The following is a 14363-nucleotide window of genomic DNA, read 5'->3' as shown; positions in this document are numbered from 1 at the left end:
CAGCACTGACGCTTCCTCCCTTCCTTACCAAAGCTGCTATTTTAGCCTTTTTAGCTGGATGCTCCTCTTCTTCAGTGCTTCTCCGAGGATTCACAGCTGCCACAGCAGAAGGAGAGATCTCAGCAGCCTTCCGCTTCCTTGCTCGCTTCGTGGGGGTGCTGGCTTTCCCATCCGAGGGCTTCACACACACCTTGCCCTTGGCTACAGGAAGAAGAGAGAGCTGGTACAATTGTGCCTTGAGAGGAGTCCAGGTTGTCCTGTCATTCCCACAGCTCTTCTCCACAGTTAAATACATCTGGCCAGCAAAATTACATTGCTCTTTCCACAAATCTCAGCAGTATCTTCCACAGTAAGTGCTGCATACCAACAGTCCCACCAAAGGAACAAAGAAACTGCACAGCTACACCATATTATAACCCAGACAAGGGAAACAGCCATACAGCAGGAGAAAGTAATACATGGTCCCTCTAGAGAAAGGAAAAAGCAGGAGCTACAGACAAGAGTGTGCAACCTGACGCTGTGCAAGCCACAACAGACCCACAAAATACATCCAGGGGTTTATCACACAGGTAAGTCTGCAGCTCAGTGCCACTGTCTGTCCCTCGTTCTCAAGCTGAAGTCTGGCTGGAAGGAACACAAGTGAACTAAGAAAATAAGCATTTCCCTTTCTAGCACTAAGCAAAGGCACGCACCCACCATGAGCACTCAGGTCCCTTTACTTCCGAGGACCACCTCACACTCAACACTCATTCATAGTTCTCTGCTCCTGAGGTTGGGCTGATGGTTTCCCTGGCAATGCTGTTGCCCACCGTGCTGAGATTTCACTTAGGCCTTTGCAAGCTGATAAGCTGAACATGAAGGGTGCATTCAGGACTGCTAAGCTCTGCACTTTTACCTTTGACTGTTTCTTCAGCAGCAGCCGGCACAGCAGCCACTTCCTTCTTCAGCTTCTCTGGTTGTCTCAGCTGTAGCTTCTCCTTTATTATCCCCTCAAGGCTCTTTGCTTGAGCTCTAGAATTTGGTGTACTCTGATCCGAGGGCTAAAAAGAAATAAAGTAAGTGCAAAATAAGAACAAACACCAGGGGGAGCATATGAAGGAAATCAGATTAGAGATGTTTCAAAAACTGGTTACTGCCTCTCTGCCAGATATAATCAGATCAATTCTGAGTTTGAGGAGTGCAAAGCTGACTGGGAAAGCCATTGAAAGTATCAGGATTGTGAAACATGGCTGCAGCTCTTCACCAAAGGCAGGAAGGTAGGAATGCACTCATGATGGTGGCACATGGTGAGCAGTGAGACACAAGAACATGTGAAGAAATTGTGTCAATGTGTCCATCTTCAGAAGGGACTCACCTCTGCGGGTGCAGAGACAGCTTTGGGAGCAGCCCTGTTCCATTCCACAGTCTTTTCCTCTTCTCTTCCAGGTGCTTTGAAACAAAGAAAAAGAAAATCACTTGGTCAACAGCAAGCATAGAAAGAAACCTGAGTGCCAGTGTTTCCTCCATGTGCTTATTTCCTCACATTCAATAACAAAGCACAGACAGAGGCGGCATCACGCAGTCCATACAGTATCCAAGCTCTTCCCTCCTTCACATGCTGTCTCTTCACAAAGCCTCTCTCACCTCCCCAATGAATAACTCACCCCCCTGACCTTTCTGACAGAGCTTGGCCCCCATGCTGAGGAATCAATCCATGCTTTTCAAATACATTTACATATCAAACTAAGCAACACACGCCAAAGATGAAGGCAACCTTGGCATCAACACACAGAACATGCCACACCAAAAACATGGCAGAAAGAAAGTACAGGAGAAACTGAACTACAAAACCTCACAGCAAATTAATTTTCCAGAATGAAGCAGGCAGACACCATGGATTCGATGGAAAAACACATGGATGGACATCCTGGCACTTGTTGCCTTTGCATGTTGTAAGAAACAGCCCAGGCAATTCTAAGCAAACTCCATTTGCTTGACAGGGGAAGCACTTCAGCAGAGCAGACAGTGAAGCACCTCGTTACCTGCTGGCTTTGCGATCTGCTGCATCCGCAGGGCTTTCTCCTGCTTGATTTCTTCTAAGCTTTTAATATGCATTTCTTCCAATGGCTTGATTTTACGCGGTGGCTCTTCCAGTTTCACTTTATCAGGCTCAGGTGGAGGGAAAATTCTCTTCTTCTTGCATTTACCCTCAGCTCTCTTCACAGTAAGAAGCTCTTCTACTTTTTGCTTCTCATCCTCCAGTCCTTTGTGTTTCCTTTCAGCCAGGGATTCCACGGTTTTGGTGCGAACTGCAGGAGAAGGCCTCACCCCGGAGCTGGGATCCTCCACCTTACAGCACCCTTCTGCCTGGGGGGCAGCTGGGGTTTCTCCTTGCTGATTCGCTCTCTCAAGACGGATCTCTTCCAGAGTCTTGACATGGATCTCCCCTGCTGGCTTGGCACCCTTCTCTGCCATCATCAAGAAAGGAGAAGCATAATGATTAAAAGAGAGTCCAGCGAGAGCTTAGGTTTCCAGATTTGACATAATATTACAGAATATGCGTGTTCCCAACAACAACGCACCCAGGAAAGAATAAGCAGAAAGCCTAGAGAATCTGTGCAGCAAACACAGACAACCATTTACCTCTCCTTGGTGCTCTGTCAATCTTGATCTTCTTCTCCAGCCTTTCTGCCAGGCTGCGTTTCAGCGGAAGGCCACTGACAACAGCTACAGAGAGAAAACAACAACATTCCTAAGATAATTCCTTTGGAGAAAGATTTTAGAACAGTTAACCACAAAAAAGTCTATCTCTCATGGAGCACCCAGCCACCAGCAACTGCTACTCCAAAACCAGCAGTGCAAGATAAAGGTTCACTTCTGTGAACGGCTCTATTCCCCAACACAGTGCCAGCTATCTGAGTATTATCAGAAGGATAACAAAGGAGGGCATATGAACTCACCACTTTGTTGTTTGGTTTTATCCTTTTGTTTCTTCAGTTTGATTTCTTCAAGTGTTTTTATTCCAGCATTCAGACTGTCATCTGGGAACACAGAGCAGTGAATGAGACTGAAGGACAGAGGCACACGCTGAGGACCACAGCTCTGCAAACTGCCTCCTGCTCAGAAGCATGCAGAACAAACCCTGTCAGCTCTCCCCACAGCTAAGAGCACCATGGACCTGACGTCTGTCTGATACCCTCCTTTCATCCTTCTGGATATTAAAAGTAGGCTTTATCCCTTACTTTAACCCATCCACATGATTCCTCTATCAACAATGTGGCTTTAACCAGTGGTTGAAAAGATGCACATACAGGCACTTAAACTCCATGCTGTGGCCTCATCTTGCTCTAATGAAGTAAACAAAGGAGTTTACCTACCTAATCTGAAAGGCACATGAAGATACGAGGTAGGAACAAGATCATGGAAATAGCTGAGTCTATTCAGCAACCCTATGTTCTGTTGTGTTTTTACAACAAATTGCTTTGGAGTTAATTGGCAGCCCACAGTTAATATTCTTAAGTACAAATGGAAGTGATTACAGACAGGTTCCTTATTTTAACAGCTATACTTACCTGGTAAACCCATAGAAGCAGCCTAAGTGAATAGAGTAACTAGTAAAGAACCGGGAAAAGCAACCACACTCACCATCATCACCTTTGTCATCATATGCAGCTTTGATTAAAACGGGAGGATGTGTAGCGCTTGGGACACTCTCTTTGTTTTCCATTTGCATCACTTCCATCAACTGTGGAGAGGGATTGGACTGCACGGAAAGCTTGCTCTGCTGCACTGTTATCTGAGCTGCCCTCGGATCGTCACCTGCAGACTCTGGTGGACTTGGCAGCGTAGCTACAGGAAGAAAAGGATCAATTTAAAACTTTGATCCTAACCTTACAACCACTGCACAAAGATGGCAGGCAAGGATGAAAACCCACACAGATAAATGCTGAGTCTCCACTTGCCCATCCAAATGGCTTCTCTGTGAACAAAGAAATCCCCCCCTACACAACATTCATCTCCCTGACACCCAGAAAAAGCTTAATTGCAGGAACACAACCAGCAAGGCAAAGGCCACAGGAGCAGAGAGAAGCTGAGCATGCAAGAAAAAACTGAGTATCAGAAGCGCACAAAGTTCAGCTGTGCACCTATCTATCAGCTCACAAGTGAACGTTATCTGGCATTCCTTATGACACTATACCCACCTGTGAGTAATAGAGTTAATCTTTCATTCCTAAAAAAGACAAACTCACTTTGGCTTGGTGGAAAGAAAACCCCATTGAGACAACGTCCCTTGGTGTGATGGAAGGCACAGTTGGATTTCTGGCAGCCTCCTGGCTGGTTCTCCCAGTAGCAGGAAATCATGCTGCGAAATTTCTGCAGACGGAAAGGAAGAAAAGCTGATGGTAATGTGGACATAAGATCTGCAAAGGGAGACTGATCTCCAGATGGTGCCAGTGAGCAGACTGCCACAAAGCAGCACTCAAACACCACTCTGAAGCGTGCGCAGGCTGGGAGCACCAGGCTCAATGAGCTTTTCTAGCATTCTGTGGGTGAGGACACCAGTTTAGAAGGGGTTAAACTAACACACCTTGCAGAATGCTTGTCTGAATGATGTGGTTCTTTAGCAACTGTTGAGAGAACACTGTTGGTATCTACTACAAGAATATTCTGCTATGATATACCATTGCCATTGAGCTCTCTTCCCTCTGCTTCCTCCCAGCCCCCTCTTAACAATAGGAACCATCATCATTTCAAAGCAAATGAACCTAATCTGCAAAAGCACATCAGCCCACCTAAAGAAGTGAGAAGTGGGTTTGGTGATAAACTCTGAGGAGCCAACACTCACACTGATCTCCATGTGCCTGAACCTGCAGTCATTCCTGAAGCAGCGGCCCTCCTTCCACAGCCTGCAGGTGGTTTCATTGCCCAAAGCAGCTTCACAGTGCCTGAAGGGACAGTTGTCTCCCTGTAACCCAATGGAAACCAAGAGAGGAAAATGAACTAGTGCAACCTGAGAACTGGCCATGCTTTGAGCTCATTTTTAGCTAGTTGCTCTTTTGCACAATGATATTAGTTATGAAGTTTGCTGAAGACCAGTAATACTTCTACTTATTCAACCCATTCCTCTTAACTTCAGAATTGAAAGAAAGAAAAAATGAAGGAAAAAACCCAAGCAGACCTTTTTACAAGTGGAATAGAAGTAGAAATAGCAATCATTTCCTTTAATCGACATGCTGGACGAGCGCACAGAAGCAGTTCTGGTCTCGGGGATCTCTGTGCAGCTCTTCCTGTGCTCTCTCAAAGAGCTGGCTCGTACTTCCTTGGACTGAAAGTCTTCTACAGTCTTGATCAGTGAAATCTTCTTTTGAAAAGGAACCCTAAGCAAAACACAAGCAGACAAGCAGAAAAGAATGAGGAATGCCCACCCATCTTCCCAGCTTTCTTCTGTTCATTCAATCAGTCTTTCTGTAGCAGTTGTTTCAAAACATTGCCCTCCTCAACACTGGTCAAACTCTAGTAACATCACCCTGACTCAGCACAGAGCCCCTGGGCTGCACGGCTGCAAGCCCTCCAATGGAGCCCCTCCTTCAACACCACGAGTGACAGCAGTGAGTAACCCCAACACATTTGTCTGACCGCTGCAGGTCTTCAAGCTCACCCACCTGGACAACCTCAGCAAAGACAGCGATCTTCCAAGCCTTGCAGTTCACTTCTCCTGTAGGCTGAACCAACACTGAATCCGTCAATTAAGAGTAACGGGGTAGGAAGAATTTTCCTCCTCACTTTGCCAATGTCAAATTCTGTAAGTTGGAATTTCTGGTCTTCAAGGTTTCTTCACCTATGAAGAAAACACTAAAACCTTCCCCTGTCTTTGTTACCTATACAGCAAAAGCATGCCAGTGCGTATCAATACACAAATCCACACACATGTGCCTGAATACGGTAACTCAGCACTGCATGGAGCTGCAGCACGTTCTGCTCAGCCACAACAAGGGTTTGGGTTGGTTTGTTTTTTTTTCTTTTCTGATGTAAAAATCAAATATTTTGGTATTTTAGGTTTGTTTTGTTGGGTTTTTTTTAAGGTATCAAATGCAGTAAAACCTACAACCAGGACAGACAGAAGATCAAATTCAAGTGATTCGGAACTCTTTCATTAAAGTGCCACACTTCCTGTGCTAAGCATTTCCGACAGTCAGTAAGGAAAGGCTGGAACCATTTACTCACACAAACACTAGTGAATTTTCCAGGAAATATTTTTAGGGTGGCAGGGAATTTCCCCAAATCTAAACTAAAGAGAATAGAAGTTGGGTTCTCAAGTTAGTTGCTTGATTGACTGCATGACAAAGGGAACAAAAACAGCAGTTAAGGACAAAGTTTCGTTCCCTCCTCCAATACTGATAGAAATGCTGCCTTTTTACCTTTAGTACCTTCACAACAGATTGGCAGATTCCTACGTTCCTAAAGACCTCAATGCTGCTCAGCACAGACGCCGGGCACCAACTGTCACTGGACTCTGCACCGTGGAACACGCACACAGCTCAGCACTTCTGTTCTCCTCACAATTGGAAGGGTTCTAGAATGGGGAGCATGAAGCGGACTAGAAATACCTCACATCCCTCTGCTCCTTACAAGCCCTTCCATTTTAAAACAAGATAACCCCAGACACATCTGTTAGCACAGCAGCCCAAATGCTAACCAGAACACACAGTGTGTAACGCTGAAAGTACCAGTTTAATGCGATGCCACAAACCCTATATAGTGGTACAGGTGACCGCCCCTATCAGATACCCGTGACCTCCCTTACTCCAGCCGTGGTGCAAGCAGGCACCACCTGCCCAATACCCAACATCTCCCCCCTCTTTATCATCTGCAGCCCCTGTAAAGGTTCTCCTAGGTACTCCCTGTTACCCCAAAGGTGATTTCGCTCATTAAAGGATATTCTGGAAACGAATCAAACATTAAACATATGCGGAAATCCATGAAGCTGTCATAATAACATACCAAAGAGATCCAGCTGTAGTGCCCACAAACCTGAAAAGACATAACAGCTATCTGCCTAACAATTTTGAAATGCTGTATGGCAACACTTAAAGAGAACTTGAAGAGAACAGTGCATTCAAGTTCAAGAAAACAGCACAGTACACAATGGAGTTACAACTTCTCCAGGTTCAATGTAACACTATTGTACAAAATCTTCATGGCATTCCAGTTCTGTCCAGTGTGCATTATAATGTCACACTCCATAACCAAATAACAAGACAAAAACATATTGGCTGTGACGAATCATTCTGAATGTCCACCACTGGGGGATTATCCAGGAACAAGGTCTCCCCCGCTCACGAACTATCAGTCCGGCATGAAGGCTGGATTCCCAGTTCGGACCTTCAGGCACATTGGGAGCAACGCAGTCTCATGTGCCGTTACCAGCAGCCGCTGCCCAGTGCTGACGTCAAATCACTGGCTGCACTGGAGACATTAACCAAGGAGACGTTGACCAAAACCGGTGCTGAGATGTTCAGATCCTCACGGTGCGCAGGATGGCTCGTCGTTTGGTGCCGGCTTAACCCAACGTGCCGGCAGCCAGTAGGGCCCACTTGGGGTCCCGACACAGACGTGTTTCCTGCCCTTGACGAGGAGTGGCATAGGGTCTGGGAGCCATGGCCCTCCGTCGGGTCTGATCAGGACCTGACCTATTGGTGTCCATTCGGTCAGCTGATGGTCTCCCTTCCAATTCTCTCAGTTAACTTTCTAAGAGCACCAAAGGTGGGTAGCAGCTTCTGCGCCTCTTCGTCCCCTGCAAAAGCTCACAGAACTCCATGCTGGCTTTCCCTAATGCTGACCAACTCACACAGTGAGAAGCTCCGTCAGCCAGACCTCTCCGCATTATCCACATAATAAGCAGATTGATGTCCTCATCACATGCTCTGTGTCATTTCTTGTCAGCATGTCCTGTCCCATCCCTGGCTCTCCAGCAGGACTGTAATGCTGGGGTGAGCAACACTGGGCACTGTCAGTGTGTTTTTCTTGCAAGCATCTTCCAGGGAAACACGTGCAGGCGTTCCAAACTCTTGGCTATATCTCTGCAGTGCTGGGTCCTGTGTGAGCAGAGTTCTCTGCCCCAGAAGCCAAGTCACTGCTGTGCAGAGCTCAGCCTCGGGGTGAATGTGCTCCTGAGTTTGTCCCAGTGCAAGGACAACCTTCTCATTGCCCTTTAGGAGCACCTCTGGTGCTGATGGGTGCTCTGCTCTCAGCAACCACTGGATACACGGCGCCAGACGCGTGTGTGCTTTGTCACCTTGAGCTGTTTTCTCTGATCGCATCTCACCCTGGGGAGCCGGGATTTCCCTTTGGTCTCGGTGTCACTTCGAGACCAGTAGCAACACTAGGGGTCAGAGGAGAGCTGCTGAATGTGTGAGCAAAGCTGCTAATTGAGAAGGAGATCGCACCCGTGTGACTTCGAAACCCGAATTAATGAGCTTACCTTCACCCTCCTGACTAATGCAGACCTCATGCAGCCCTGGGCCTGCCCTTCTCCAGCCTCCTGCCTTGTTTTGCCTACTCATAGGAAAAGATTTAGCATAGCTCAGAGCCCCAGGCGGCGCTTGGAATGCCAGCAGGAAAGAGCTGCTGGTGTCCACATAGCTCAGGACTGCAGCAGTGGGGCTGCTGGACCTCAGTGTTCTGAACACTCTGATGTGGAAGTGATTGGCAGATGCTGTGGCCGGAGGGATGAGGTGCCTGCAGGGCATCCCTTGAAAGAAGGTTTGGTGAGGATGGATCCTCTGAGCCAGCATCGGGGACAGGGTGCTGGGTGCAAATGCCAGTGCTGCCCCCTGTCATCCTTTTGGTTTTAAAAGGAGTACAGCTCCGTTTCCAAACTTTGCCAACCACGGGCTGGCTGGCAGCTTGAAGGAACTGCCATGAAATAGGTCTAATGAAACGTTCCTGGCAGAGCTTCAGAATGGAGAAAGTGCAGTTTGTCCTCAACTGAGCTGAGGTCCAATGAGCTGAGTTTCCTGGCTCAGAGCAGAGGCCGTGAGCATCATGTCTCACAGTCTGTGTCACCTGGGCAGAGCCGTTAGGCAGGGGCTTCTAGTGGGGAGATGCCAAGGTTTTCCATGAAGATGATTGCTCAGATATGCCTGAGTTCAGATGGAGGGGCCCATTGCCCTACCAGGAAGTGGAAGATGCTTGGGGGTGAGGCATCTCGTGCTTTCCCATGCCTGTAGGACCTTACAGTGCTGTGCCTTTCCCTCAAGGGTCACCCAAATAATGTCATTTCCATCAAGTACTGCAGCCACACGGGGTTGGTGTTCACCGTGTCCACATCGTACATCAAAGTGTGGGACATCCAGGACTAAGCGTGCTGCATCCGCACCCTGATGTATGTAGTGGGAAGAGTGGCTATGGGGGACTGTGGGCAGCTCTGGCTTTGCAGAGGATGGTGTGAGAAACTCCTGGGGTCCCACAGGCTGGAAACAGAGCCCAGCTGTTTTAGGATCAGTGCCTACAGCTGTAGGAAGAAGGGAGGCTTAGGGAGATCTTGGAATGGAATCTGTGGGGACCCTCTGCAGCAAATGCTCAAAGGAAAGCACTGCTCTGGAAGGTGGAGGTTTTGCTGGTCCCATGGCGGCCAGACAGCTGCAGGACCATTCCCAGTGTGGGACCAGCTGAGAGGCAACAGCTTCTTTGGGTTCCTCGGTGGGACCTCGCAGGCTCTGAGCTGGTCTCTGATCATCCTTTCTCCTCCCATCCTCCCTCCTCTAGGTCTTCTGGCCAGGTGATCTCTGGGGATGCATGTGCTGGGACAACCACCCGCCCTGTGACCAGTGTGCAGGGGGAGCACCAGATCAACCAGATTGCTCTCAACCCCACTGGCACCACCCTCTATGCTGCCACTGGGAACTCCGTCCGCATCTGGGAGCTGAGCAGGTGAGGGGCAGCACAGAGGCAGGCAGGACAACTGACTGATTCTGTGTGGACGGTGTCCATCTGAAAAGACTCCCCTTAGGAAAGGGAAAACCTTTGTAGCTGTGGAAGCTGCCTCAAATGAGGGCTTACAGAACCCTTTCATATGCCTTTTCAAGCCCCTGTTTTGGACCTGATGGGTGATGAGCAGCAATGGGACTACTTGAGGCGTGGCTTCCATCTGTGAGAAGAGGGAAGAAATGGGAGATGAGCAGCAGCTTCCCCAGGCTGTGCCACTGACCCTGAGCCCTCACTGCAGCCTGGGCTCTGCAGATGGCTGTCGGTGTGCCCCAGAGCTGCCTTCATCCCTCAGCATCACTGTGAAGCAGGGTACCCCTGATAGCGATGCTCGTGTTTGGGGACCTTTCTATGTCAGGAGTGCTTGAGGGCAGTGGGCTTTGTGCTGGGGGAGGGCCCTGGAGGAGCTGTGCTGTTGGGAAGGGGCTGACTGACCCTTGTCACTGGTTGTAGGCTGCAGCCTGTTGGGAAGCTGAGTGGCCACACTGGGCCCGTGATGTGTCTCGCAGTAAGCCAGACAGCAAGCAACCATGACCTGGTGGTGACGGGCTCCAAAGATCACTATGTCAAGGTAGTCTCCTGTGGCTGCTGGGCAGAGCACCCCTCTGAGACCTCTTCTCTCCCCCTTGCCCACATTTCTGGTTTCCCCTGTTCTGCATGTGGCTTTTTGTGCATCTTCTCACCCCAAATATTGCCCACATCTGTGGCAGCCGTGTTCTGCACTCACCCTTGCAAGGACAGTGGGGGGGGGAGTCGGCAGCCCACCATGGGCTGGGGGTGGGCGCTGCTTCTGCTGGCGGTGCCTGTCTGAAGCATGCAAAGCTCCTGACTCATTCCATCATTCTCTTTTGTTTCTGAAGCAGCCAGTGCTGCACAGCTGGCTCACCCTGAGCTTCCCTGCAGAGATCTCTGAATCCCAGCTGCAAATTCTGCTGACCCTCTGCTCTTCCCTGGGTACCCACTTTGCTCTGCAGTGGGGTGGGGAAGGGCTGCAGATGGGTTAGGATGGAGATGGTTGTGCCAGGAGCGGAGTGCGGACGGGTTGGACCCTGATCCTGCACGACTCCCCCCACGGCTGCACGCCTGAAGGACAATCCTACAGAGAACGATGGTGCATGGCTGGAGCCCTTCAGAAGGCTGAAGGCTCAGCCCAGGAGTGTCAATGAGGACGCAGCCTCTCCAGCTGCCCTGCTCACGTTTCTCTGCTCAGGGGGCCGACGAGGCCCTGGTCTCACACTGGAGCTTTCTTCTACCTCTCCTGTGGTCCCTTGGAGCATCCCCTGCTCCATCGTGCCCTGCCCCACGCTGGGCTCGTAGGGGAACGTGGGAATACCGGAAAAGCTGTTCAGAGCAGCAGCTGTGGAGCCAGATCAACAGCATGAGAACCAAGGACACCTCTGGAAGGAGAAGAAGGGACTCACGGCTCTGATTGGATATGTGCCTGCATGGACAGTTGAAGAGTTTTTGTAGAATGCTCTGTTGACATGTAAAGGTGGTTGGGAAAGTTGTAAGGGCGGATGCGAAAGCACAGACCAATTTCCTTCTGCTTTCTGCAGCCCCGTTATTTTGTGCCACCAGCCCTCGTTCAAACCACTGCAGGGTGGGAATTTCTGCACACCTTGAAACAGGAGCATCTCTATTTACTTGATGGAGTCTGTCTTTTATCATTCTGGGAATGGGGGGGAGGGGAAGAAGAAAATGCAGTTTCCATGGCCTGGTGGAGGGCACGATGGCATGCGCAGGGTCACCCTGCCATGGACAGGATGGTGGCTGCTCCTGGGTCACAGCTGAGCCCTGTGCTGTGGGGCTGGGCAGGATGGATCACAGGCCCCATGGTTGCCCTGTGACGCACAGCACTGGGAGGTGGGGGCAACGCTGCCCTCTCAGCCTGTTCTTTTCCATTGGGATGTGTATGTCTGCGTTCGTGTGGCTGTAGCTGGGTGTACCATAGGTACTGGTGTCTCAGTACCTGTGTGGGTCGGTATCTCCCATGTGGAAGAGTGGGGGGGTGTTGATCTGGGGAGATGGAGGGTGTGTGTTGATTTGGTGTAGCTACCTCACGGTTCAAGCTGGGTGCTGTTGTCATTGATTTCATTTTGGGGGTGGGCTGGGGAGCTCAAGGGTTTCTGGTGTTGTAACAGCCTCTGCCTGAGGTCGAGGCAATCTGAGTTAAACTGAATCTCGTAATGCTGTTAAGAGTTGTTGTCCCCAAAATGCAGTTCAATCTAGATCCTGTCCCAGGCACTGAACATGATGAGGACAGCCCCAGGAAGCTGGCACAGAGCTCTGCCCTGCTCCCCATCACAGGAGGCTGTGGGGGGGCAGCTCTGAGCCATGCTGTCAGGTTGGGAGGGCAGGTCCCCCCAAATGCTAAAGCACAAAGTCCCAACTCAGCTGCAGTCCAGTGAGCGTGGCTTCTTGGCCTCTGCTTCTTCAGATCCTTCCCTTGCTGCCCTGCCTCTGCCTGTGGGCAGGCAGCAGGAGGCCCTGGGGCTGCACTTGCCTGTTTTGCCATCTGTTCCATGCCCCAGAGCACGGTGCCTGCAGGCCCCGTGCTGGGGCTGAGGACTTTGGCCACAGAGGGTGAAGGTTCAGGGCTGGGCTGCAGATGGGCTCCATCCTTTCGCACTGTGCTGGGTGCTCCTTTAGGGCTCAGGACTTGCACTGCTTTCTTGTGGTCTCTGAGCCTCTGTGCACCTAATTTTGCTTCTCCCTCGGTGCCTTTGGTGGTGTCAAGCATGGAGATAATAACTGCTGTCCAGGGAGGGAGCTCCTTCCTTTGCTGAGAGCTGGGGGACTTCTTCTTCCTGGCTTCTGCCTCTTGCTCCTGGATCTCCTCCTCCCAGCACACAGGAGCCAGCTTCATGCTCTGCTAAGGGCACTGCACTGCCTGGAGCTGAGCTTTGCACACAAGGGCTGGAGTTGACCCAGAAGTCCAAATGTTTGGGCCCCCAAACCAACCACTGTGAGCCCCTCCAGGGAGCTGCAGCTCTCCCGGCACAAAAGACAAGGCTGTAGGGCTGTCCCCAGCCTGGCCAGCTGCGAGAAGCACAAGGATGCGTTGTTCCTCCCCAGCGCCTCCAAAAGCACAGCTGCTTTGGGCTCCCTGCCTGGGCAGTCTGCTCCCAGGGATGCCCTCCCATCCCACACTGGATGGGCTCCAGGTACGATCCCACAGAGCACCTGTCACTTGTCCCCTTGCCTTGCAGCGTGCTCACCCCTGCTTTGCTCCATCCTGCAGGCAGCATCACCCTCCCCAGGGCTCCCACCAGCTGCCCCTCTCTCCCCGTGCTGCTCCCACCCCAACTGTGAGGGATCCCAGCACAGTCCCACTCCCCCCCCAGGCCTTTCCAGCAAAGCGTTGCCCTTCACCTTCCTGCCACCCCGGGCCTTTGTCCCCATTCCCAGTGGAGCAGCTCTGCCCCTTTAGCTGCTCACTGCTCTGCATCCCACCACCACCCTGCACTCTGCTCCCTGCTCTGCAGTGCTGCACTGCCTGCTCCATCAGCCCATCCCACACAGCAGCAGGTGCCTTTTCTTGCTCAGAGCTGTTGTACAGAGCCCAACTCCTGTTGGTGAAGGCTTTTTTTCTCTGCTGGGTGGTGCAGCCCAGCACTGCGCTCTGGGTTTGTCAAGGTGTGTACAAATATTTGATCCCTCGATGTGTTCCTGTAAATAGTGTAACTTATTTCGCTCTCATGATGTACGTTGGTTTGAATTGTTTCCCGATGGATGTGTTTGTTCCTCGCCTCTTTGTCTTCACAAATAAAGCGTTACTGAAAGGAAGAGACAAAGCAGTGCTGACTGTTATGGGGAAGAACAGAGCTGGGAGCCGCCCGTCCTGATGTGCATCCTGTCCTTCTGTGCCGTGGGTGCTGTGAGGAAGTGAGCACATGGGAACAGGGTCCTCAGGGACTGCAGGGATGTCCCCGTGGCTCTGGGATGTACCTGAGCAGCTGCCTGGGCTCAGTGAGCCAGCTCAGGGAGCAAAGTGCATTTTGGGGCACTCCACCCTACAAAAAGGTCCTTGAAAGCATCGCAAGGAGGCGACAAAGCTGGTAAGGGCTACGAGGTTCATCCTGTAGGAGAGGCTGAGGACCCCCGGCTCGTCCGAGCTGCAGGAGATGGGGCTGAGAATCCGTCCCGTTGCTCGTTGTGGCTTCCTAAGCAGGGGAATGGCACAGAGATGCCCGTAACTGATGAAGGAAGCGGGGTAGGGCCGGGAAACGCGTCTTTGCCGTGGGGGTGGTCCAACGCAGGCACGGGCCCTTCTGGGGGGTGGTGGATGCCCCGAGCCCGTCACTGACCGAGTGGCGTTTGGACAATGCCCCGAATGTGGTGCTTAACTTCAGGGCAGCCCTGAAGCGCTCAGGACCCGCTCGGTCCCTTCCGGCTCC

General features: G+C 51.0%; 2 protein-coding genes across 2 annotated transcripts; one reads left to right on the top strand and one right to left on the bottom strand.

Annotated features, from left to right (window-relative positions):
* Window positions 1-572: 572 nt before the first annotated feature.
* Window positions 573-4980, bottom strand: LOC146757143 (zinc finger CCCH domain-containing protein 11A-like). The gene is made up of 2 exons (XM_085523481.1): window positions 2022-4980; window positions 573-1428 (listed from the first exon to the last, which is right to left on the bottom strand). Exons 1-2 carry the CDS (start codon window positions 2455-2457, stop codon window positions 1340-1342), a joined length of 525 nt encoding a protein of 174 aa, XP_085379607.1. The 5' UTR covers window positions 2458-4980; the 3' UTR covers window positions 573-1339.
* Window positions 3152-13760, top strand: LOC146757142 (kinesin-like protein klp-12). The gene is made up of 3 exons (XM_085523326.1): window positions 3152-3166; window positions 9500-9912; window positions 10420-13760. The coding sequence occupies exons 1-3, from the start codon at window positions 3152-3154 to the stop codon at window positions 10775-10777; spliced, it is 786 nt and encodes a 261-aa protein (XP_085379452.1). The 3' UTR covers window positions 10778-13760.
* Window positions 13761-14363: the final 603 nt, after the last annotated feature.

Source organism: Coturnix japonica, chromosome 24 (assembly GCF_054131305.1).
Source record: "Coturnix japonica strain WE chromosome 24, WE-NBRP24, whole genome shotgun sequence".
Classification (NCBI taxonomy): Eukaryota; Metazoa; Chordata; class Aves; order Galliformes; family Phasianidae; genus Coturnix; species Coturnix japonica.
The sequence above is the reverse complement of the archived record's forward strand: the minus strand, read 5'-3'. Positions and strand labels throughout refer to the sequence as shown.

What these genes read in the sequence shown, in the direction of transcription:
- LOC146757142 (XM_085523326.1), top strand. An exon ending in CGCATCTGGGAGCTGAGCAG is followed by an intron (nt 9,913 to 10,419) that starts GTGAGGGGCAGC and finishes CACTGGTTGTAG; the next exon opens with GCTGCAGCCTGTTGGGAAGC.
- LOC146757143 (XM_085523481.1), bottom strand. Translation starts at nt 2,457, where the DNA reads ATGATGGCAGAGAAGGGTGCCAAGCCAGCAGGGGAGATCCATGTCAAG. An exon ending in GCAGATCGCAAAGCCAGCAG is followed by an intron (nt 1,429 to 2,021) that starts GTAACGAGGTGC and finishes TTTGTTTCAAAG; the next exon opens with CACCTGGAAGAGAAGAGGAA.